General features: G+C 42.7%; 1 protein-coding gene across 13 annotated transcripts in view; it reads left to right on the top strand.

The window, feature by feature from the left end:
• The window catches only part of TRPM3 (transient receptor potential cation channel subfamily M member 3), a 1,070,052-nt gene that overhangs the window by 1,025,210 nt on the left and 20,281 nt on the right, over nucleotides 1–24,561 (top strand). For all 13 annotated transcript variants that reach the window (XM_027549457.1, XM_027549458.1, XM_027549453.1 and 10 more), the window contains one exon: nucleotides 24,391–24,541. In XM_027549457.1, coding sequence (XP_027405258.1) covers nucleotides 24,391–24,541 — 151 coding nt within the window. The remainder of the gene's footprint in view (nucleotides 1–24,390; nucleotides 24,542–24,561) is intronic.

Here is a 24,561-nt window from a genome sequence, read left to right as displayed (position 1 = left end):
TGTAAAATTTTACTTTGTTAAATAGCCCAGAGAGTTATCAAGGTTGACACCACATGAGAAGTCCCATGGGTGTCATTTGTCCTGGACATAACATGACGGGACAGACGTTTGGCCTTTGTGGTAGTTGTTGTTCAGTCGCTGAGCCGCATCTGACTCTTTGCGACCCTGTGGACTGCAGCCCGCCAGGCTTCCCTGTCCTTCATTATCTCCCTGAGTTTGCTCACACTCATGTCCATTGAGTCAAGTAATGCCATCCAACCACTTCATCCTCTCTCGCCCCCTTCTCCTCCTGCCCTCAATCTTTCCCAGCATCAGGATCTTTTCCAGTGAGTCTGTTCTTCGCATCAGGTAGTCAAAGTATTGGAGCTTCAGCTTCAGCATCAGTCCTTCCGATGAATATTCAGGACTGATTTCCTTTAGGATTAACTGGTTGGATCTCCTTGCAGTCCAAGGGACTCTCAAGAGTCTTCTCCAACACCCCTGTTCAAAAGAATCAATTCTTCGGCTCTCAGCCTTCTTCATGGTCCAGCTCTCACATCCACACATGACTACTGGAAAAAACATAGCTTTGAGACCTTTGTGGTATTCTTCCCCAAATTCTTTAACTCCAGTCTAATCAGGAGGGGAAAAATATATGACAAAATCAAATTGAGTGATATACTTCAAAGCACCTAACCAGTATTCCTCAAAAGTGTCAAGGTCATAAAAAAAAAAAAAAAAAAAAAAACAAGGGAAAAAAGTAAAAAAACAAGAGGACTGAGAAACTGTCACAAACCAGGAGACTGAGGAGATTTGATGACCAGATGCAACGTAGCGTCCTGGATGGGACCCTGAAAGAGAAAAAAGACATTACTAGAAAATTGATAAAATATTGACCCAAGCCTGGAGTTTAGTTAACAGTAACATCCCAATGTACATCTCTTCATTTCATCAAAAGCACAGTAGTTGTATAAGACTTACACTAGAGGAGACTAGGTCAAGGGTATACAGAAATTCTCTATACTATCTTGGCAACTTTTCTATAAATTTAAAATTATTCAACTTTTTTAGTCCTTTTAAAAAACATAGGAAGACACTAGGAGTCCCACATTTTAAAAATATAGTTTTTCTAAAGATATAAAAATGCTCATCATATGAAAAGATAACAATTAAAACAGAAGAAATGTCATATCTTTCTTGGACCCTTATACTCTAGGGTCAATATATGAAGAAAACAAAGACAATAGGGAAACCATTGTCAGCTGATAGAAAACATCTTGTCCTTAGTGAATAAACAAGTGCCAAGAGACATGGTGGAAATGGAGGGAGTAGAGTGGCCGTGTCAATCAAATGAATTGAGACCAAGCTTTGAAGAAGGAAAAGGGCCTTGCAGGCAAGACAGAAAGCCTGGTTGACAGAAGCAGGCTATTCTTGGGAAAAGTTTGCATCAAGTAGCAATGAGATATAAGGGTAATAAAAATAATAACAGTCAATACTGGAGTAGCACTGTCTGTAATCAGGCATTGTCATGTTTTGCAAGTGCTCACTCAATTATTCCCCATAAACAGTCTATGAGGTAGGATTGTTATTGTTGTTTAGTTGCTAAGTTGGGTCCAACTCTTTGCAACTCCATGGACTACAGCCTGCCTGGCTCCTCTGTTCATGGGATATCCCAGGCAAGAATACTGGAGTGGGTTGCCATTTCTTTCTCCAGGGGATCTTCCCAACCCAGGGATCAAACCTGAGTTTCCTGCACTGCAGGCGGATTCTTTACCGCCGAGCCACCTGGAAAGCCCTGAGATAGGATTATTGCCCCTATTTCTAATGGATAAGGAAACTGAGTCACAGAGAATATTATGTACATGTTAGATTGAACTATGAAGTTGCCGTTTTTGTAGGTCAAAATTGTTTACTCTTAGAAATTTCATGTGGTTTGACCTGATAAGTAAATTGCCTAAAGTCCATGGCTATTTTGACAGGCAGAGCTAGACTTTGAACCCTGGCAGCTGGCTCAAGAGTCTGGGCTAAGAGCCTTGTGGTTAGAGGGCCTCTTACAGACATGGCCAACACTTACTGAACGCATACTGTGCACCCAGCGCCATCTAAAGTTTTACACGTATCAACAAGTCATTTATCTTTGCATCAACACTCTTGAGATAGGTATGATAATCACCCAATTTATAGTTGAGGAAACAGAGACTCAGAGAATTTAAGTGACCTGCCAAAGCTTACACAGCTAATAAAGGCAGAGCTGGGATCTGAACCCAGGCTGACTGGCCCGGGGGCCTGGATCCAGTGCTCCCTGCCTCTCATGTGTTTGTAGATGTGATGTGACAGAATTTGAACTGAGATAAGATTTCACTGCATTTCAGTACTCTGGAGAGGAAAGGCTTTTCCTGTCAAACCTCAGTACAGATCCTCAGGACTTTGCATTGGAAGGATACGCAAGAAAGGGACATTGTATTTTCTGGACAGCTCAAAATGAATGATGTTGTTATTCTGATGGAGTAGAAAACTGACCTCGTAATTACTTCAAAAATAAGTAAATAAAAGACAGATGAAAGATAATGGAGCAAAAGGAGAGAAAGAGAATGTGAAAGACTAGAAGATTCATTATAGAAGGTATTTTAGATGTTTCTATGCTGGAGATCGGAGAAGGCAATGGCACCCCACTCCAGTACTCTTGCCTGGAAAATCCCATGGACAGAGGAGCCTGGTAGGCTGCAGTCCACGGGGTCGCTAAGGGTTGGACACGACTGAGCAACTTCACTTTCACTTTTCACTTTCATGCATTGGAGAAGGAAATGGCAACCCACTCCAGTGTTCTTGCCTGGAAAATCCCAGGGACGGGGGAGCCTGGTGGGCTGCCGTCTATGGGGTCGCACAGAGTCAGACATGACTGAAGCGACTTAGCAGCAGCAGCAACTCGTTCCTACTCTTAAATGATTGACTGACCATTCAGTGGACATTTGGTGCTTGGATCTACTCTGTTGAACAATCAGTGGTCATGTCAGAATGGCCCAATATTCCATCTATTTAATTTACACCCAGAATCTCTTAGGCAAAGAAGAAAAATCTAGCCACCATTGCTATCCAGCAATGTAACTTTTTAAAGTGTTATTTAATAATATCTAAAACTCTTCTAATCTTAACTATCACGTGAATCAAATTAGCAGAAAAGTCTGAATTATAGAATATTTTAAAATGCAGTTTTATTTTTCCATGTACAATATCTTAGGCTAGCTAGCTATGGATTGTTTAGCAAGAAGATTCTACACAAATAAAGAGTCCAAGAATCTAAAGTAATTTCAATCTCGAGTATAAAATAATTCAGATCACTAGATCTACAAAAACATGAAAACCTTTTTATCTCTTTAACTCTCAAAATAGAGCAAATTAAGGCCCATGAACCATTGTTTATGGATCAATATTCTGGGTCAGTTCTGTAGAAATATAATTTAGACTAGAGCCAGGCCCAAACAGGCCTAAGTATAAAAAATATTAACTAATTCATATGAATATTTAATTATTTAAATTAGGCTGCAGTGACTGTATCGCTGGCACCACTCTGTCCACTTGGTCCTGTACCTGCCATAAGAATGGCAATTCTTTTGCATTTTGAAGCACATAAGCATGACTGTGAACATCTCTGTTGATCTCAGATGCTGACATACAGACTTCCACCAGTTAGTAAAGCCAGATCCCTTCATTTGATATTCCTCAACTTGACATCACTGGTTCCTGTTGTAATCTGGAACCAGCTGGAGCAGTGCATATCCATGGCAACCATCAGTATAACCAATTCCTTCACTCACCTAGTAACATGAAATAATACAGTATCCTTTATAACACACAGCAGCTAACAAGATTTGGTTTTGCTCCTTGATTATACATTATTGTGGGTTGGCCCTCAGCCTCTTCTCAACAGAAATCCTACTGCAACCCAACACTACTATGTTAAATGAAGCTATCACTCATGGTGGATGCAAGTAGCTATACCTAAGAAAGCTGCTTATTCTTGGCCCATTTACACACTTTAGTGAAATGGAGAGATCTCTGTTTCCATGGCTAAAAAGCAGACTGTTTACACAGTTAACTGGGATAAATGAGACCTATGGAAGGCTTAAATTGAGTCTTCAAGCCTGTGGGTTAAAGCTAAATGATGCTTCCAGGCCTGGAATTATTCATACCCCTTCCAAAGACTATTAGTTTACTCATTTTCAAAGGTACCATTGAACAATAAATAAAATAAAACCTGGGTTTTCAAATTTCTTTCATTATATTTGTGGTGATAAATATACATGTTTCTATTTACATTGAATGTATTATCCACACAGATGTGGTTCTAAAATAAGCATATTGGCCTAAAATCACTTCTGGTTCAATTTACTCTGAAAAGTTTTTATAACATGAAAAGAGTATTATTTATGAACATTACCATTTGAGAGCCACTGACCCAGACTAAAAAACGAAACACAAAGATAGTCTAAATACGATGTCTGGGCATAAAAACCTTCATGACTCTAATGTAACTCTCAAGTCCATCACCATGAAAAATAACACAGTGTGGTAGTTAAGATGATGAAATCTTAGGTTTGAATCCAGGCTCTGAGTTCTCTTACTAGCTGTGTGTCTTTGGGCAATTCACTTGCCTATTTGTGCCTTGGTTTACTCACCTGTAAAATGGACATAAAAGAATCTACCTGATGTGGACTAAATTGTGTCCCCTCCAAAATTTATAGGTTGAATCCCTAAGCCCCATTGTGATTGCACTGGGGCCTTTGGAAGGTAATCAGATTTAGATGAGATCACGAGGGTGGGACCCTCATGATGGGATTAGTGCCCTTATAAGAAGAGACTGAAGAGACCTTTCTTCTCTCTCTGCCTTCTGCGGACACAGTGAGAAGGTAGCCATTTGAAGCCAGGCTGTCACTGGGGAACCAGATCAGCTGGCTATTTGATCTTGGACTTGTTAACCTCGGGAATTGTGAGAGATATCTGTTATTTAAACCACCCAGTTTATGGTATTTTGTTTTATGGCTGTTTGAGCTAAAACACCACCTTATTCTCTTTTTCATATTTTTATGAGCTGAAAATTATAAAGCATGCAAAATAATGCCTGAAATATAGCAAGTGTTTTCTGAATTGGTTTTCAAATGAAATTTTTAAAAAAAATAAATGAACGGGTGGGAAATTCTAAAGTGTTTCTTTCAGGGTTTCAACCATTTTGTCTTATAATCTTAATAATCTTTTAAAAAAATTGTTACCATGACAAGTGAGCTAATATATATGAAGTTATCTGACATAGAATCTGATACACCCATCTCTAGGGCATTTGTAACCACAGTTGTCTGCTATAAAAATGCTTGTTTTATTAATACTTGAGTTTGAGACTTGTTTCATCAGACCCACATCAACCTGTTCTTTGAAAAGCTGTAGTGAAAATCCTGGCCATCTGCCTTGTCCGTTCAAGTAGACATGGCCTATTGTGGCCCCAAGGAACAATGATCTCACTCAGTCCACTGGGCATTGGTTTTATGTAGTCTTAAGTAGAATTGCATCTTACGCTGGGATTTGGTTGTAGCTAGGTGGTACATTGGAGAAGGCAATGGCACTCCACTCCAGTACTCTCACCTGGAAAATCCCAGGGACAGAGGAGCCTGGTAGGCTGCAGTCCATGAGGTTGCTAAGAGTCGGACACGACTGAGCGACTTCACTTTCACTTTTCACTTTCATGCATTGGAGAAGGAAATGGCAACCCACTCCAGTGTTCTTGCCTGGAGAATCCCAGGGACAGAGGAGCCTGGTAGGAGGCCGTCTATGGGGTCACACAGAGTCGGACACGACTGAAGCGACTTAGCAGCAGCAGCAGCAGGTGGTACATTAAATGCATATAGAAGACTGTTCTTTGTATCTTGCTAACTAACTTAGCAGTCAAGCTGGATTTTACCCCATAACTTTCTTTAGCTCTCCTTCCTCTTCTCTCCACTCTCCCTCCAGGTGGGGGTGGAAGTGTGTGCACACATATATGCTTATCATTGAGCAAGCCGCCCAGAGTCTGCACATTAACCATTCTCTTTTTATGAAATAGTTGTATAAGATACAGAGAAAGAAAGAACATTCAGTTACAAACTTCCCAAGTTTGCAACCCACAAGCTGGTTCACCAGAACCCAGAGAACATCCTTTGTTTCACAATTAGGCAAGAGATATAGTAGAAAAACCCCAACTTGTTTCCTTTCTATGTAGGACTCAGAAACTAGCCGTTTTATATTGCTTTGTGGTTTAGTTTTCAGATTTTCCTACAGGTCTATTCAGATTAACTTGGCCAAAGGAAATGCCTCCTCTGAGATACTGCATGAAGCATAAGCTTAGGAAGATTGGGAAGGCCTTTAAAAAGAATATCATATATTTTTCACATGTCATTAGCTTGTACTTTGTGTGATAACAAAGTGAAGCCATCTGATTTTCAAATACTTGAATCAACATCGTCAACTCAGTTGATCACTTGTGAAAAAAACAGCATCTTTGGTGTGTGTGGGGGGGTTTGTCTAGGTACAGGAGATAAATACAGATTTTATATAAACCACCTATTTCATTTAAAAAGAGGTAACAAGAGGTAGCAACCTTCCTATTTTCATGAAGAAAAGAAATGAGTATTTAAACCCACCCTTTCTTTGCATATGCCTTGTGATAGATAGACACACTTTTGAATAAAACTGCCTAGAAGTTTTTCAGACTAACTGTGACTACAGCTTTTGGTTAGGTTTCCTGTCCCAGGAAAGGTTAAGATACTTAAGAAACAGAGGGTCTTTGCCTGTCCCTAAGCTTACTGTTCATTGACACAGCGGGTACAGCAAATGTTTGCACTAAGAGCCACCACTGAGGGGTTTAAGCAGTGATGAGAAAAGCTTGGATTGTGTTCTGAAGTCATTATAATAAGAACCTTGTTCCCTCTCCCAAGACTCATACTGTGAGGGCTTCTTCTATCTATAAAAGTTGATTTTGCTCAAATCAGCTTTCCCTCAGCAGGCTGCTTGTTTAGCCAATAAAGGCAGAATAACTGTTGACGTGGTTAGGATTGAAAGAGTGAGCCCGGATACCTGTTCTCATTAGCCCTCCATCTCTTTATGGTGATGAACACAGAAGGAGTCTGCGAGCTACCACTGCAGACTGTGAAGGACCAGGGTTTAGCTCCCTTTAGTCCACCACCTGGGGACAGAGGGTTGGCCTCTGTTTCATTCAAGGGCATGCATGCTAAGTCACAGAGAAGGCAATGGCATCCCACTCCAGTACTCTTGCCTGGAAAATCCCATGGATGGAGGAGCCTGGAAGGCTGAAGTCCATGGGGTTGCTGAGGGTCGGACACGACTGAGCAACTTCACTTTCACTTTTCACTTTCATGCATTGGAGAAGGAAATGGCAACCCACTCCAGTGTTCTTGCCTGGAGAATCCCAGGGACAGGGGAGCCTGGTGGGCTGCTGTCCATGGGGTCACACAGAGTCGGACACGACTGAAGTGACTTAGCAGCAGCATGCTAAGTCAATTTAGTTGTTTCTGACTCTGAACCCATTAGCGTTCTTTATTCTCTGCTCCTTTCTGTATTATAAGACTCAGTCCTGGTTCTTAGAACACAGCAGGAATGCTTATGGCCCAGGGCCTTTGCCTTAGCCCTGCCTGCGGCTTCAAACACCCTCTCCCCGGACTGCTTCTTAGCCAATTCCCTCATCCAGGACTGGAGTCTGCTCCCATTTCACCTTCTCATTGCCATTCCCAGGCACCCACATGCCCTCATGTTCCTTCTCGCCCTGCCTTACTTCTACAGCACTTATCCCCTTCAACAACGCCACTTAGCTTACTTATTTATGATGCTATTATTTATTTTCTGCCCACCTACCACCTCTCCCAATGCAGGCTGAAGAAGGGCAGGGATCTTTGATGCTTCGTTCACTGGTGTAACCCAAGCACTTAGAACAGTGTCTGGCACATCGTAGGGGATTCATAAATACTTGTGGAATGAATGATGAGGAGATCTAGGCATGTACCATCATCATTATTAATATTATTTCTATTAATAGTATTTTATCACGCTTAGACATTTTATTAATCATTGACTTGATAGTGTATAGATGGCAAATATCAGACCTGGGACTCCAACTGAGCTCACTGAGATTTGTAGCTTATGTCTAGTAACTTCAAAGAATGCTTAAATAAGATGGGTCACTTGTAGATAGATTCCAAAACAGGAAACATACAAGGATATTATTGAAAATATTCAAACCACAATTCAGAGCAAAGTGCCTTTCCCATCTTGCTCCTTTCTATGCCCCCCCCACCCTGCTTCTCCACTTGATCAACATCCAAGTTTCTTATATTTAACAGGTAAACTCTTCAAGATAAAAACGTTTGTTTTCACTGATGTGTGCCAGTGTTGCTTTGGGAAAGAAAAAAGTTGTTAGCCCACTATACAAGGGTGTACTGTCATCCAACTCTCTTGTCATAATAATGATAATGTTTCTCTTCTGCCTCAGTTGGACTCCTAGTCACATGACAGCAAGTGATGGGCGCTGGAATCCGAGCCCACCCATAGCAGTTGAGGTTTAAGTAGAACACGAACTATGATCCAGAGTCTTTGTTTGAGGAGCAGGAGTTGAAGTGTGAGATGCTCACATTTTATTAATAGCAGTAAACAGACAAGCAGGCAGAGGGGCCTTCAAGTGAAAAGGGAGAGAGCAGAGTCCGGGATCCAGAGGGCAGTACAGGGAGGACAGGCCCACTCTCAGACAGAGCCAGGAGCGTGAGGTCTGAGTAGAAATGGATTTCCTCTGTTATCTGTCACTTCCCAGGGGATTTGTAAATAATGTCAGCAGGAGCTTGTGTTTGCTTGCAAATGCATTCCTGAATGTTAGGGACCACATTGATTGTTTCCCTTAATGTCCTGTAACTCTGGGGGTGCAATCTGATGGGAGTCGGCAGGAGCCATGGATCATTTCTGTGGAGCCGGTCCAGCCTAGTATTCCTGATGAAATACACAAAGATAGCAAAGCCTGGCCTGAAAGATTGGTGACCAATCCTTCTCAACCCAAAGAGCCCTGATGTCAGGTTGCTGGTTTCTTTTCATGAGACACTCCCTCTGGGAGAAGGCCCTGGCTCTTCCCTCTTCATATGGCCAGTAGGACAGATGTGTGGGGTTCTGAAAAATTATGCAGTCCTTCTTTAAACAAGAACAAGAAGCATATTCCTTACTGTGAGGCGTGGTGGCTCGGTGGAATGGACCCACCGGGGGAACCTTCCACAGTCAAGGTAAGGAGGAAGGAGTCACTCTCCTGCACATGGGCTGGAAGGGACACCTGCTTCTGCCCTCGAAGCTCTGGACAGGGTGTCCTTGGAGCATGAGGAATCGGGATGAGAATGTCACAGTCAAGATTCACAGTGGAGGTGGACATGTCACACATTCTGGGAGAGTAAATCATATATTTGACTTTTTTCTCTGAATGTTTTTGGTTTCAGTTTGAAGAAGAAAGAAGCTTGTCTAATCCTATTTTGCTTAGGCAGATATCCAAGAGAGTGAGATGAGCCCTCAGTAAAATTGAAACTTAAGTGCTTTTTATTTCCACCCTTCCAACCCCTCCCTGAGCCCCTTTCCTCTCTGTCTCCGGGGCTCCTCCTAATTACCATGAGCCCCCAGCACACTGGATCTGGGCCTGCTCTGATGAAACCACCAGCCTGAGAAGCTGTTCCTCTCTGAGGGGTTTATCGCTGTGTCCTCAACTAGAGAAATGTTGCTTGCAAGAAAACAAATCCCACTCAAACTAGATTAAATAAAGATTGACTGTAAGTGTCTAAGAGGAAACCTCAAGAACATTCAAAGACAGGAAACAAAGCATGACGTAAGCTGACTGGAAATGAAGCTGGAAGTGGTTTTGGGAAGCCAGAATCTGAAGACATGACCACTCGACTACTTTTCTGTCTACTTATTTCCAGGCTCAATCAATCAATCATGTCTCATTCGCTGTTCCTCTCTGGCTCTTGCTTCTCTTTCCTTCCTCCCTTTCTTACCCTTTCCTCTCAGATGGCTTGCTTTACTTTTAAATGACTCAACTTGGTCTGACTGTATGATCTCGAGTTAATTAAGTCCTGCCATCTTCCAACTACAGTCTCTGCACCTGAGTTTAATTTTTTTAATTTATTTTTAATTGGAGAAAAACTGCTTTACAATGTTGTGTTAGTTTCTGCCGTACAGCAATGTGAATCACCTATATGTATACATATAGACCTTCCCTCTCGAGTCTCCCTCCCACCTCACCCTGCATCCCAGCCCTCTAGGTCGTCACAGAGCACCCAGCTGGTCTCCCTGTTCAGTTTAATTTCTAAAAACCAAGTCTGATTAGCCATTGGTCACTCAGTGAATTGGCTCCTTGCCCCTGGATGATGGTGGGACCTGCGCCCTGGGCAATGATGGGATGTGGCCTGAATTAAGGGAGGAGGGTGAAGAAATTAGGAAAAGGCTTTGTCAACCTGAGAGACCTAGGGCTGTCTCTTCTAGCTGTGAGCAGGGCCAGGGGAGTGGAACGTGTATATCAGGCATCTTTGACATTATCTATTGACAACAGATGTTGATATTATCTACTGATAATGCTGTAGGACAAACCACTCCAGAAAGCAGTGGCGTAAAGCTGTAGGCATTTATTAAGCTCAGTAGCCTGTGGGTTGCCTGGATGGTTCTTCTGTCTTGACTAGGCTTGGGAATGTGCCAAGGGCTCAGCTGGCTGGCAGCTGATCCAAAACAACCTCAGCTCAAACAACAGAAGTAACTATGACCAGAGGGTCCTGTGTTTTATCCTCCATTGGACTGGCTCAGGCATGTTCCTCGTGATGATGGCTGAAGTGGAAGGATGGAAACAAAAACACTCGAGGGTGTTTTCAAGTTCTGTATGGGTCACATTTGCTAACATCCCCGTGGCCAAAGAAACTCACATGTCGAGACTCGGGGGCAAGGAAATAGAACCTGCCTGTTTAGTCAGAGAAATAGAACTATCAAATCCCATGCCAAGGGAGGTTGGATACAGAGGTAGAGAAATCGGAGCTATTAATGCAATCATTTGCTGCATCATGACAACAGACTCACTGGCATGTACAACAGCAAGTCTAGGTACACATCCTTTCCCAGCAAGTTTTGTACAGGATCTTTTGATAGTAATTCCTGACCACAAATAATGAATTTTGAATCCTTCTTAAATAACAGCAAGTCAGGTGTCTCTAAAGTAAAGAATAAATTTAAAAAATAGCTAGAACACAGAACCAAGATAACGGAGGGCATTGGATGTTTTCTACCTCCCCCCTCCCCTGCCTGCAATTCGCACACAACATACCTAGGCTTGCTTTCTAATTCACTGGATTAAAAACAAAAGCTTATTAATTTAATTGTGTTTCCTAAATAGCTGAAAGCTGAGCATGTGTAACCCTACGCCTCTCAAATTAGAGGCTGTGTCATCAGTGACTTCTCTTCCCTCCTGGTGGTGTCTGGATTCTATGTCCATGCAATGGGGCCTAGTTATTTGTTTGCTTTTCTGATAGGAATGAAAAGAATACAGCTTTTGTAAGTGGCCTTTTATAAGTTAGCTCCTGAGATAGATAATCCAGTCTGGGGCTTATTCTGGTCTTCTGTTCCTTTTCTTAGATTCATAGAGTAATAAAATGTCTGGACTAGATGGGGCTTAGAAATCATCCACCATTTCCCAACCTTTAGTTATTCCCATAAACCACTCACTATTTTGTAACATCTGTCCACTCTGTAGTATTTTGAATTAAGTTAACTCAATTTCAAAACCTAAATTAATTCATTTTTAAAAATTTATATCGTGGCCATAAGTTGAAAACTCAGTGTTATCTGATGTAATAGAAAATGACCATAAAATAAACAAAATGAAAACATCACATTGTTATGAAATTCTGTCCAGATGCTTAGGCCTTCAGCCTGCCCAGTCTTTACTAAAAAGGAAGCTTAGCAAATGTGAAGGAAGTGTTAAAGAAATATTATCCTCAAACTGATGCATTCTCTCTGATGGAGTCTGGAAGATGTAGAGAGGCTTGAAAAAGTCATGACTTTCTCAGTGTCCAGTTCAGCACTACTTAATGCCCTGTTCCTGTACCCTTCAGTCATCTCGGACTTTCTGAGTTGTGTGGACATCATACTGGAGGGGATGTCAATAGTCCAAATCCCTCCATTCACAGATGAAGGAGCCCAGGCCTCCTCTTACGCCTTCCTCATGGTTGCCTTTGTAGTGTATCACTACCAACTTGCCTAACATTTAGACTAGGGGGAGGGAAAAGAAATGAACTGCAAAAGAAGTAAAACACAGAGCTGGTGGGTAATGCTTTCAATTCTACGAAATTGGAGCTTACCTGGTTTTCAATTATATCTTCTTTTCCTGGTCTCCTTTCCTAGAGGACATTGGCTGTAGCCTGTTGAAAGAAACAGAAAGACCCCCTTTCTTCCATAAAGAAGACTTCTGCCTGGATTTACTGCTATCTAGGCCTGTTGGATCAGGAACCTTCTAGACTGTCCACGGAATTCTCTAAGCCAGAGTACTGGAGTGGGTAGCCTTTCAGTTCTCGAGGGGATCTTCCCAACCCCGGGATCTCCCTCTTTACAGGCAGATTCTTTACCAACTGAGCCACAAGGGAAGCCCAAGAATACTGGAGTGGGTAGCTTGTCCCTTCTCCAGAGGATCTTCCTGACCCAGGAATTCAACCAGGGTCTCCTGCATTGCAGGTGGGTTCTTTACCAACTGAGCTATCAGGGAAGCCCTTCTAGATAGATATACCCATACAAAAGGAGGTGTCTCTAGTTCTCTTGCCCAGAAAAGCATTGTGTCAGAAAAAAAGGGCCAAAAAAGCAGGGCTATGTAAGTCTTAATTCCTTGGAGTAAGCCATAGGAGCTGTGCTAATGGCATTCTAAATCCTCCATGTCAAACTGTGGATTTTCAAAATAAGGTGTAGAAATCCTCTTTGTCTCCTTATCTTTCCAAGATGAAATTTTAGTTGAAAATCCTTTCTTTAAAGAAATAGGATAAATGTAGTCATACACTCAACTAAGCTCTTTATTCCATTGCCTATGATTTGGAATAAGCTATAATGCAAAAAAGCAAAATGGCTATCTGAGGAGGCCTTACAAATAGCTGTGAAAAGAAGAGAAGTGAAAAGCAAAGGAGAAAAGGAAAAATAAACCCATTTGAATGCAGAATTCCAAAGAATAGCAAGGAGAGATAAGAAAGCCTTCCTCAGTGATCAGTGAAAAGAAATAGAGAAAAATAATAGAATGGGAGAGACTAAAGATCTCTTCAAGAAAATTAGAGATACCAAGGGAACATTTCATGCAAAGGTGGACTCAATAAAGGACAGAAATGGTATGGACCTAACATAAGCAGAAGACATTAAGAGGTGGCAAGAATACACAGAAGAACTGTACAAAAAATATCTTCACGATCCAGATAATCATGATGGTGTGATCACTCGCCTAGAGCCAGACATCCTAGAATGTGAAATCAAGTGGGCCTTAGGAAGCATCACTATGAACAAAGCTAGTGGAGGTGATGGAATTCCAGTTGAGCTATTTCAAATCCTAAAAGATGATGCTGTGAAAGTGCTGCACTCAATATGTCAGCAAATTTGGAAAACTCAGCAGTGGCCACAGGACTGGAAAAAAGGTCAGTTTTCATTCCAATCCCAAAGAAAGGCAATGCCAAAGAATGCTCAAACTACCACACAATTGCACTCATCTCACACGCTAGTAAAGTAACACTCAAAATTCTCCAAGCCAGGCTTCAGCAATATATGAACCGTGAACTTCCAGATGTTCAAGCTGGTTCAAGAAAAGGCAGAGGAACCAGAGATCAAATTGCCAACATCTGCTGGATCATCAAAAAAGCAAGAGAGTTGCAGAAAAACATTTATTTCTGCTTTATTGACTATGCCAAAGCCTTTGACTGTGTGGATCACAATAAACTGTGGAAAATTCTGAAAGAGATGGGAATACCAGACCACCTGACCTGCCTCTTGAGAAACCTATATGCAGATCAGGAAGCAACAGTTAGAACTGGACATGGAACAACAGACTGGTTCCAAATAGGAAAAGGAGTACGTCAAGACTGTATATCATCACCCTGCTTATTTAAATTATATGCAGAGTACATCATGAGAAACACTGGGCTGGATGAAGCACAAGAATCAAGATTGCCGGGAGAAATATCAATAAGCTCAGATATGCAGATGACACCACCCTTATGGCAGAAAGTGAAGAAGAACTGAAGAGCCTCTTGATGAAAGTGAAAGAGGAGAGTGAAAAAGTTGGCTTAAAGCTCAACATTCAGAAAACTAAGATCATGGCATCCGGTCCCATCACTTCGTGGGGAATAGATGGGGAAACAGTGGCTGACTTTATTTTGGGGGGCTTCAAAATCACTGCAGATGAAATTAAAAGATGGAGAGTTATGATCAACCTAGACAGCATATTAAAAAGCAGAGACATTACTTTGCCAATAAAGGTCCATCTACTCAAGGCTATGGTTTTTCCAGTAGTCATTTATGTATGTGAGAGTTGGACTATAAAGAAAGCTGAGCAGTGAAGAATTGATGCTTTTGAATTGTGGTGTTGGAGAAGACTCTTGAGAGTCCCTTGGACAGCAAGGAGGTCCATCATAAAGGAGATCAGTCCTGGGTGTTCATTGGAAGGACTGATGTTGGAGCTGAAATTCCAATACTTTGGCCTCCTGATGTGAAGAACGGACTCATTGGAAAAGACCCTGGTACTGGGAAAGATTAAGGGCAGGCAGAGAAGGGGACAACAGAGGATGAGATGGTTGGATGGCATCGCCGACTCAATGGATATGACTTTGGGTAGACTCCGGGAGTCGGCGATGGACAGGGAGGCCTGGCGTGCTGCAGTCCATGGGGGTCACAAAGAGTCAGACACGACTGAGCGACTAAACTGAACTGAACTGATTGAGGCATTTCTTCAGCCATGTATGAAAGAGACTATCTTCTTGAAATATTCTTCTTCATATTTTTAAACATGATGTTCATTTTATCAAATACTGGTGTTTCATTTTGAATTTCTCATGCTTTTTGAAATCAATATGATGTACATATTAAGAAAATAAATGCTTCTTTCCCCCGTGCCTTACAGAGTAAAATCAAAAGAGCAAGTGTCCATCTTTGAGACAAGGATACCAGCACCTGATACCTATTATATGAATCAGATTTTTTTCTTCACACTTTGAATTTTAGTGTTCCATACATGTGTTACCTGATCTGAACAGCTTGGACTATTATTTGTGTTAATGAAAGCAAGAAACATTCAGATGTCTATCAGTCTGTCTTTACATTTGTTCACAATTGAGATTCCTCTCAACCCCATGTTGGCTCTTTCTGCAAAAGCAGAGGTAAGAGACTCTATAGTTGAGCAAGTTTTCATGGACATCCTGACCCTGTTCTTACTGTCTTTGAAATACTGACAGAGGTACTAAAGCTTTCTGAGCCTCACTCCTTCACCTTTCAATGGGGCAGTAAGATCAATCGTGTTAGAGTATTATAAAGATTAGAACAGGTGATGGAAGTAAAGCTTGTAGCACAGGGCCTTTCCTTGAAGCTTGTGATAGGTGGTCACTAGCCTTATTACATTGGAAAGGCCATTTGAGATAGCGAGGAATACATACAGGCCTTGGGGTCAGAGAGGAGCAGGACCCATTTCTGCTTCATTCATAATTGCACCTCCAGAACCAATTCCCACTGGCGCAGAGGAGGAACTCATTATTTTGAGGGATGAATAAATGAATGGTTCTGGCATTATCCCTTATTAGCTGTGTGGTCCTGGGTAAGGCATTTCACTGCTCAGTGCAGTTTCCACAGCTGGAAGGGTAATACATTTGTTATGGACTTGCCGGGAAGCTTAAGTGTAACGGCTGATGTGAAGCGCCCAGCACAGAGGCCAGCACATGCTGTGCTTTCCACAGGTGTTTATTCCAAATTTCTACTGTCCTTCACTTTTGATGATCCCAGATAATGAACAGTTATCCCAAATAATCAGCAGTTCCTACAGAAGCATCCATTTTAAAAGTTGTCTTTTAAAATGGGCAGCAGTCAGTGTCAAGGAGCCCAGGATGTATGTAGGTGGCCTTTCATAAAAAATGTCAGGGTCTGAGAATAGCAGGATATCTAATTTGACCCTTTTGTGTTCCTGGGCAACTTCAAAATAGTATAGTTTGGGTAAAGGCCAAGCCATGTGGGCATAAGGAGGATACTGAAAAGAGGCATGGAAATTATCTTTTACCAAGACCTCATTTTCTCATTTTTTAAGGAACTATAAGGAAGGTTCCATTTCTTGTGTCAGTGTCAATTGATTGGTTGTGCTTTTGGGAGTTTTGTCTTAAAAAGGATCCCAAGGCTTCCACCTCACAGAAGAGTATCATGATGAGTAGCAATGTCTGCCATGAGTTTAAGATGGGGTGTTATGACTGGTGTGCCATGAGATTTATACAATAGCATTCAGAAGGGAGATTTGCTGGTGGCTCAGAAAGTAAAGCGTCTGTCTACAATGCGGGAGACCCAGGTTTGATCCCTGGGTCGGGAAGATCCCCCGGAGAAGGAAATGGCAATCCACTCCAGTACTATTGCCTGGAAAATCCCATGGACAGAGGAGCCTGGTAGGCTACAGTTCATGGGGTGGCAAAGAGTCGGACACGACTGAGTGACTTCACTTTCTTTCACTTTCTTACCCATGTCAGGCATGACCCCTTGCAAGTTAATAGCAAAAACAAATAACCAAACATCTATGGTTTTCCCCTCTCTTAGCTTTTTGCTCTTAATAAGAACCATCTCATATTAGCAGGTCATGGTGGCACTTAAGATCTTGAAGTAAATAGGAAAACAGATACTGACCCAGTGAAATTGATCACCTATAACCCTTACAGAAATGCCTGGCATTGCAGGTTAAATGTACAGAATGTGATATTCCTGCCCACATTCTTTTGGCAAATATTTGTTGATCATCTTCTATATGCCAGGCAATGTTATGGCTGCTATAGTGAACTAAACAGACAAAAGCACTTTTCCCCATGCCTGTCATCTAGTGAGGGATACTGTTGACTTTTATTTTGGCTATTATAAAAATTTATGATTTCAAAAAAAAAAAAGACATTCCAGCCACTCCAGAACATGTACAGAAAAAGGAGGACTTTCTTACTCTCACCTGCGTAATCTGGTTGGTTATAACTACACAACCTCTCATTCTGGAGTCCAGTCATCCATTTCACTTCTACTCATCAATGCACTTTCAGCTTTCTGCCTTGTGATATGCCAGTGTGATCCACATAGATAAACCATAGAGAACCTGAATTCTCAGATGTTTCATCCCTTCTAATTTGGCCATAATTACTTAGATGTAGGTGCCCACTCTGTGTCTGTACCCTCACCCTAGGCCTTCTGTGGCCTACTCTATCTATGATCAGCTTCTAGAACAGGGTTTTATTCACTTTGGGAGTAACTGGAAGCTTGGCCAAAGTTTCACAAGTGTGTTTACCCTACTGACTTGATAATAAGTAAAATCTGTACCATTAGTTTGAGTCAGAGGCCCCAGTTGGACAATTGAGCTTTGACCAGTGTAGACCTCTCATGCTTTCTATACTTACTAAAGAAAAAGAGCAACAGAGCCTCTGGCCCCTAAAACCCCAAAATTGTGATTCAACCTTGATGTCAGGTCAGATTTCACATTCCCAGTTGCCCCTTCCAGTCTCTTCATGCTACTCCAAGGCTCCAATGTAGCCTCCCAGGCACGGCATACACAAAATGTCAACACCTTTAATTATTGTGGACAGGGGACAGGGAAGCAAGTGTGATTTTATTAGCCAGGACTAACTGCAAGTGATAGAAACCCAATTCAAACTGACTTAAGGAAAAAAGGAATTTTATGGCTCATATAACTGAAGAATTCTGGTTTTAGGCATGACTGAATTGGGAATCTATTTCTCTTCTCTGTGATGGAGTCACTCCTGGGCAGGCTCTCTTCACTTGGTAGACTTATATTGCAATGTAAAAAGAAAACTTATCTTTAATATGGGTCCCAGAAAAAAATCTCGAGCCTTATGCTCATTGGTTCTTATTGGTCAGGCTAGGATCACGTATCCATCCTTGAACCAATCACTGCCATCAGGGGATAAAATACATGGATAAATCTCTTTGAGATGGAACTGCAGCTCATTTCACCCAAACTTCTGGACTGTGAGTAGGGGAGGGACAGTTCCACAAAGGGAAACCAGGCTGCCATTACCAGAGGAAGGGGAAATGTTTACCAGACAGATGGAACCATCAAACATCCTCTAGAGCAGTGGTCCCCAGCCTCTGGGATCTAATGCCTGTTGATCTGGGGTGGAGCTAATGTAATAATCATAGAAATAAAGTGCACAATAGATGTAATGTGCTTGAATCATGCAAAAACCATCCCCTACCCCAGTCCGTGGGAAAATTGTCTTCCATAAGACCAGTCCCTGGTGCCACAAAGGTTGGGGACTGCTGCACTAGAGGTACTGCACTGACTGTCACCAACAGAGGAAGGTGACAACGTGTCATTTGGTGTGAAAGTGGCAATGACCACACGTTGACTTCGTGCAAAAGTGTCGGGAGAAAAACCACTCATGTCAGGCTCCAAAGCAGGGAATGAGGAAGTGCAGCGGGAGCTACCAGCCCACGTATTCCCGAACATCCACCTATGTGCCATCTTGGGGTTTATGTGCCCTGGAGTGTTTCCCTGGGAATATGAACCCCAGATACTGGTTGGGACCATTTTACAGTCCAGATAACTTATTCTCCATCCTAAAATCTGCTGCTTGTCCTGCCTTAAGGCACCTCATTCATCTTCATCTGTGGTAGACATCTGTAAGTTTGAGTCATAGCACCTTCTAGTACAGATAAATACTCTGAGCAAGGACATGGCTAGGAGCCATTACAAAACAATGTTTGGCACCAACTGCTGCATATAATGTTTACTGGCTCTTTGCTGATTTTACCAAATGAAGACTGTTTCTTACTGATTCATTTTTATTATCATTATCACTGTCACAAGGATCATCTAATTCATTTATACTGCACTTGTTATAGAAGCTAGATGATGGTCCTTAAGGCTGATCCTGACTAGCAGCCTGCTTGGTGTCACTCAGGCTAGAGGGGCTATGGTAGTTCTCCTTCTTCAGAGCCCCTCAGATCAGATCAGTCGCTCAGTCATGTCCAACTCTTTGCGACCCCGTGAATCACAGCACGCCAGGCCTCCCTGTCCATCACCAACTCCCGGAGTTCACTCAGACTCACATCCATCGAGTCAGTGATACCATCCAGCCACCTCATCCTCTGTCGTCCCCTTCTCCTCTTGCCCCCAGTGCCTCCCAGCATCAGAGTCTTTTCCAATGAGTCAACTCTTTGCATGAGGTGGCCAAAGTACTGGAGTTTCAGCTTTTTAGCATCATTCCTTCCAAAGAAATTCCAGGGCTGATCTCCTTCAGAATGGACTGGTTGGATCTCCTTGCAGTCCAAGGGACTCTCAAGAGTCTTCTCCAACACCACAGTTCAAAAGCATCAATTCTTCGGTGCTCAGCCTTCTTCACAGTCCAACTCTCACATCCATACATGACCACAGGAAAAACCATAGCCTTGACTAGACGAACCTTTGTTGGCAAAGTAATGTCTCTGCTTTTGAATATGCTATCTAGGTTGGTCATAACTTTCCTTCCAAGGAGTAAGCGTCTTTTAATTTCATGGCTGCAGTCACCATCTGCAGTGATTTTGGAGCCCAGAAAAATAAAGTCTGACACTGTTTTCACTGTTTCCCCGTCTATTTCCCATGAAGTGATGGGACCAGATGCCATGATCTTCGTTTTCTGAATGTTGAGCTTTAAGCCAACTTTTTCACTCTCCACTTTCACTTTCATCAAGAGGCTTTTTAGTTCCTCTTCACTTTCTGCCATAAGGGTGGTGTCATCTGCATATCTGAGGTTATTGATATTTCTCCCGGCAATCTTGATTCCAGCTTGTGTTTCTTCCAGCATTTCTCATGATGTACTCTGCATAGAAGTTAAATAAACAGGGTGACAATATACAGCCTTGACGAACTCCTTTTCCTGTTCTGTTGTCCCATGGCCAGTTCTAACTGTTGCTTCCTGACCTGCATACAAATTTCTCAAGAGGCAGATCAGGTGGTCTGGTATTCCCATCTCTTTCAGAATTTTCCACAGTTTATTGTGATCCACAGTGCTCATATCACCCAATAAATGTGAAGTCTGTTCCCTTTCTGTGTCGCCTACTGAACTGTGAGTTCCTTAGCAACAGGGACTGTCTCTTTAACCCCCCAGCATCTCTTGTATGCAACATATTATAACCACTCAACGAATGTTTGTAGAATAAGTGCTATGGTTAGTGATTGCAAAATAAAGAGCATTAAGACGTAATCCCTAACCTTGAGAAGCTTCAAGTCTATTAATTACAAAAATAATCACTGATGACACCTACTAATGTTAATCATTGTTGGTGTTAAAGTGCTGTGTGCTAGATACTGAGATAAGTGCTCTCCAACACTATCTCATTTAAAGATCTTGATGCTCTCCCCCATATATACCACTACCCTTTTACAGATGAGAAGGCTGAAGTTCATGGAGTAAGCTAACATAGCATCATTTGAAAATGGTGGAATCAGGATTTGAATCCAGATCTGCTGAATTAAAATGCCATGTTTCTAACCACTGAAGTAATACTACCATTCTATAAAGGCAGGATGGAAAAAAATTGGGAGAAGGTGGAATAAATCAATATTCACAGGATTGTCAGAGAGTTCCCAGAGCCAATTATGATGACATCAAAGCAAAGCAAATCTTATATAAAGATGATGAGTTCGTCCAATTTTGTAACTAGTAGGGAAACTAAGCAGAGATCCAGAAACGTGTTAATGACACTATCTGAAGACTCATGGAAATGTGCATAGGCCACCTGAAACTAGGAAGCACCTACTGTTCTCACTGGTTTTTTCCTCAAGGCTAGAAGAAAGTTTTTTTCTCTAGTGGAGGAAGTGTCTGCATTTTCACTAAATATGGGGTCAGTGGGACTTCCCTGGCAGCCCAATAGTTAAGACTCCAAGCTTCCAATGCAAGGCATGTAAGTTCGATCCCTGGTTGAAGAACTAAGATCCCGCCTGTTGTGTGGCCAAAAATGAATACATAAATATGAGGTCAAAAGATGGATGAGTCCTGCCCCTCACAAGTTTATTTTACATTCTCCCAGAATGTAAAGAGAAATCACAGAATGACATTAAATAGAGATAGGGATCACACTTGCAAAAACTATGTGCACTTTGTCCCTTACCCCAAGCAGTTCTTTCTGCTGCTCTTTGTCGGCTTCCACATAGAGATCTGAGCCAAAGCCAAAGAAAAGGGCAGCACAGGTCTGACAGCCCCAAAAGAGGTCAAGCCGGGAGGAAGCAGGTAGGATGGTTAGGGATCCTAAGCTTTGCTGAGGAGAGAAAAGCAAAATGAGCTAGTCCATGAGGCCTACAGCCAAGTGGGTATCAGAGACCCAGGCATCTGGTTGAGCACGAGAAGCTTTCTTGCCAGGCGACAGGTAGGATTTCTGGAAACGACCTAAGGAAAAAGGTACCAGCAACTGCTTAGAGCTAGAACTGTCCAAGATGAGTAGGCTTGCAGAGCTGTGGCGGATGTTAGTGCTCAGCAACCAAACTGTGTTTAATGATCTCCTTTAGTCACTCAACAAACAGTTTTCACATGTGGATGTGTGTGAATGTGCTGTGTGTATAGACTGAGCTGGGTGATGGGAAACCATGAAGAGATATGTTCCCACTGGGAATCTTACGTTGGACACAAAGACCAGTAAATTGGCAACAGTGGTACAGTACTGAGAGGCCCCCTCCACCCCATCCCCACCCCACCCCACCCTGCCAAAGGGGCAAACAAAGGGAGCTCTGGGATTATAAGGAAGACAGAATTACTAAGGAAAAAATTATTCATGACATTTGGTAAAGGAAGACTTTGTTCAAGGGGGCTACTGCAGTGAAATACTGTACTAGAAGAGAGAGACTGTGTTTGACTCTGAGTGAAAAATAAAAAGGAAGTTTATAGCCAGGCGCAGGGTGTGGGTCAGTGGATGGAAGATCACTAAGAGGAAACATCAGGAGTAAGGGGGTTCTGGCTTGCCTGACCTAATGTATTTTTACTGAAGACAGGCCAGGGTGATCACACTTCAGATGGAGGAGAGTGGAGGATGAGGAATGTGATCAAAGGTTGATGGTGATCAGACACTGAGGATGGGGATTCTGGCTAAATGTACTTAGCAGAATTCTTGCTAAAATTGGACAAATGCAGAGACAAATGTGGAAGTGCGCAAATTGAGGTCACAGAAGAGCCTGAGTCGAATTTGGTCAAGTAGAGGATCTTTGTCAATACCTATCCCAATCCTGCTCGAAAAGGAGCAGAAAGTTAGCCAAAAGCTAAGTGAGCACTGAAGAATGACTAGGATTCACCCTGGTGAAGCATGGAGGTAGAAGCAAGGTGTCAGAGGGGCTTAAAGGGAAGCATGACTCAAAATCAGGAAGTAAGAGAGAGCATGACATTTCTGGGAACTGCAAAAACTTGGTCTAGTTTGTGCTCAGAGGGAGAGGTAGAAAGTGGCAAGAGATGGCACCAAGCTAACTACCCTCGGAGTCTGGGCTTCATCCTGGAGTCAGTGAGGGCCTCTATCATTGGGTTTTCATTCCAGAGGAAGAAATGATCAGGACCCCTTACTGAGCTGTCTTGGATCGATAGTGACACAACTGCCAGCAACAAGAAAGATGCAAGCGCTTTGAGAACACCTGATTCCATCCACACCTGATCCTCTTGCAGGCACACCCAAAGGAAGCACTTTGACCATCTTTTCCTGGCCATTAAAACAGAGTCTTGGTAACCTAATATTATTAAAACCTTCATAAGTTGAGAGCATATCAAAAATCACATAATTTTTCCAGCCTAATTTTAATTTAGTAGACTCACGTTAGTGGCACCTGAGAATTACGTGGGGAAATCTTTGAAAGAAATATCGATGCCATGGCCACCTTCAAAGATTCTGATTCAGTTATCTGGGGTGGAGCTGGGCATTGGCAGTTTTTAAAGATCCCTAGTGCTGTCAGGGCTGAGAACAGCTGCAGAGCACAGAGCCTAGCCACCTTAACTCCTGAGAAGGAAATGGACTCCCCTTGCCATCCTCCAAGTCCTCCAGCCAAGATTCTCGGTCAACTTTGCACACTTTCCCAGCAGATCTTCAGAAGCTGCCTATATCAGCTGCTATGACTGCTTCAAGCCCCACTCCTCTTTTACAAATAGATGCAAGAGGACCATGTTCTAAAGCAGGCACAATACAGCTGGAACAGGAAGGCGACCTCGCCTACCCCTGGGCATTCACAGCCATCAGCACCATCTCACTTCCTGGGCTGTGTTGTCTGTGCAGCACTGAGGAGCTTTGTCAAGGATTTGTTTTCCCCTGGATTCACCCGGAAACTCCAAGCAGGCCTCATTAGCACATTACTCACGCTCACCCAAGTCCCACACATCACTTTCCTCCTCACCCCCACCTCCAGATTTTTTCTTTTTCTCTACTTGCTCGTTTATTCAGTGCAGTTGGGTTTTGTTCCCTGTGCCCCAAGAAGCACATTTTTGGAATGGAAATGCTGCTAGAAAAAAAGCAGGTGGCTCCAGGGTCCCAGCCCATTGCCCCTCGTCATCCTCCCCGTGAAATGCCATCCATCAGGAGCACTGAGTGACAGTCCTCCTAAATACTTCCCAAAGTGCTGCCCTGTTTTGCTCCTTCCACACTGAGACAGAAAATCATTAACTCAGAGCCCCTGGGTTGTTTCTTGCAGCAATTAACAGCTGCCCTGGTGTTAATTCCCAATCGATAGTCTCTCGATGTTGCTGCTCTTACAGCTGTCTGCTTCTGAACCCCACAGCACATTTTGAAAGTAACATGATGGGGCGATGAGACTCTGCCCCTCCTGAGCTTCTGGAAAGCCCTCACCAGGCTTCCTGGGGAGACCTGGTGCCCCAGGGACTCAGCCAGCCAGCAGGGGGCCCCACCCACTTCTTTCAGATGACAAACTCAGGAGACTGGCAGAACTGACTTCCCTCTGGAGTGGCAGCCCTAGGGATATTCATGAAGCTTTTGTTTGTTTATTTAGGCTTTTCTGGAATTCTTTTGTGTTTGTTTTGAGATGGCTGTATTTTTCCTTCATCTAAAAAAAAAAAAAAACCCCGCTCATTCAAATCAGTCTATAATTTTAATCCCAGAACCACACAATTTCTCACATCTTGCCTGTGTTGCTTCCTCCAGCTCCCTGTGGACAGAATGAGACTCGAGAGGATGGTAAAATAATCCAACTGCCTCCCTGCAAGACAGGAGCCTGGATCGTGCCAGCCATCATGGCCTGCTACCTCCTAGTGGCAAACATCCTGCTGGTCAACCTCCTCATCGCTGTCTTTAAGTAAGAGGGTCTTTCTTCAG

This window comes from Bos indicus x Bos taurus, chromosome 8 (genome assembly GCF_003369695.1).
Source record: "Bos indicus x Bos taurus breed Angus x Brahman F1 hybrid chromosome 8, Bos_hybrid_MaternalHap_v2.0, whole genome shotgun sequence".
NCBI classification, from domain to species: domain Eukaryota; kingdom Metazoa; phylum Chordata; class Mammalia; order Artiodactyla; family Bovidae; genus Bos; species Bos indicus x Bos taurus.
Note: the sequence above shows the minus strand (reverse complement) of the source record. Positions and strands in the feature narration are given on the sequence as shown.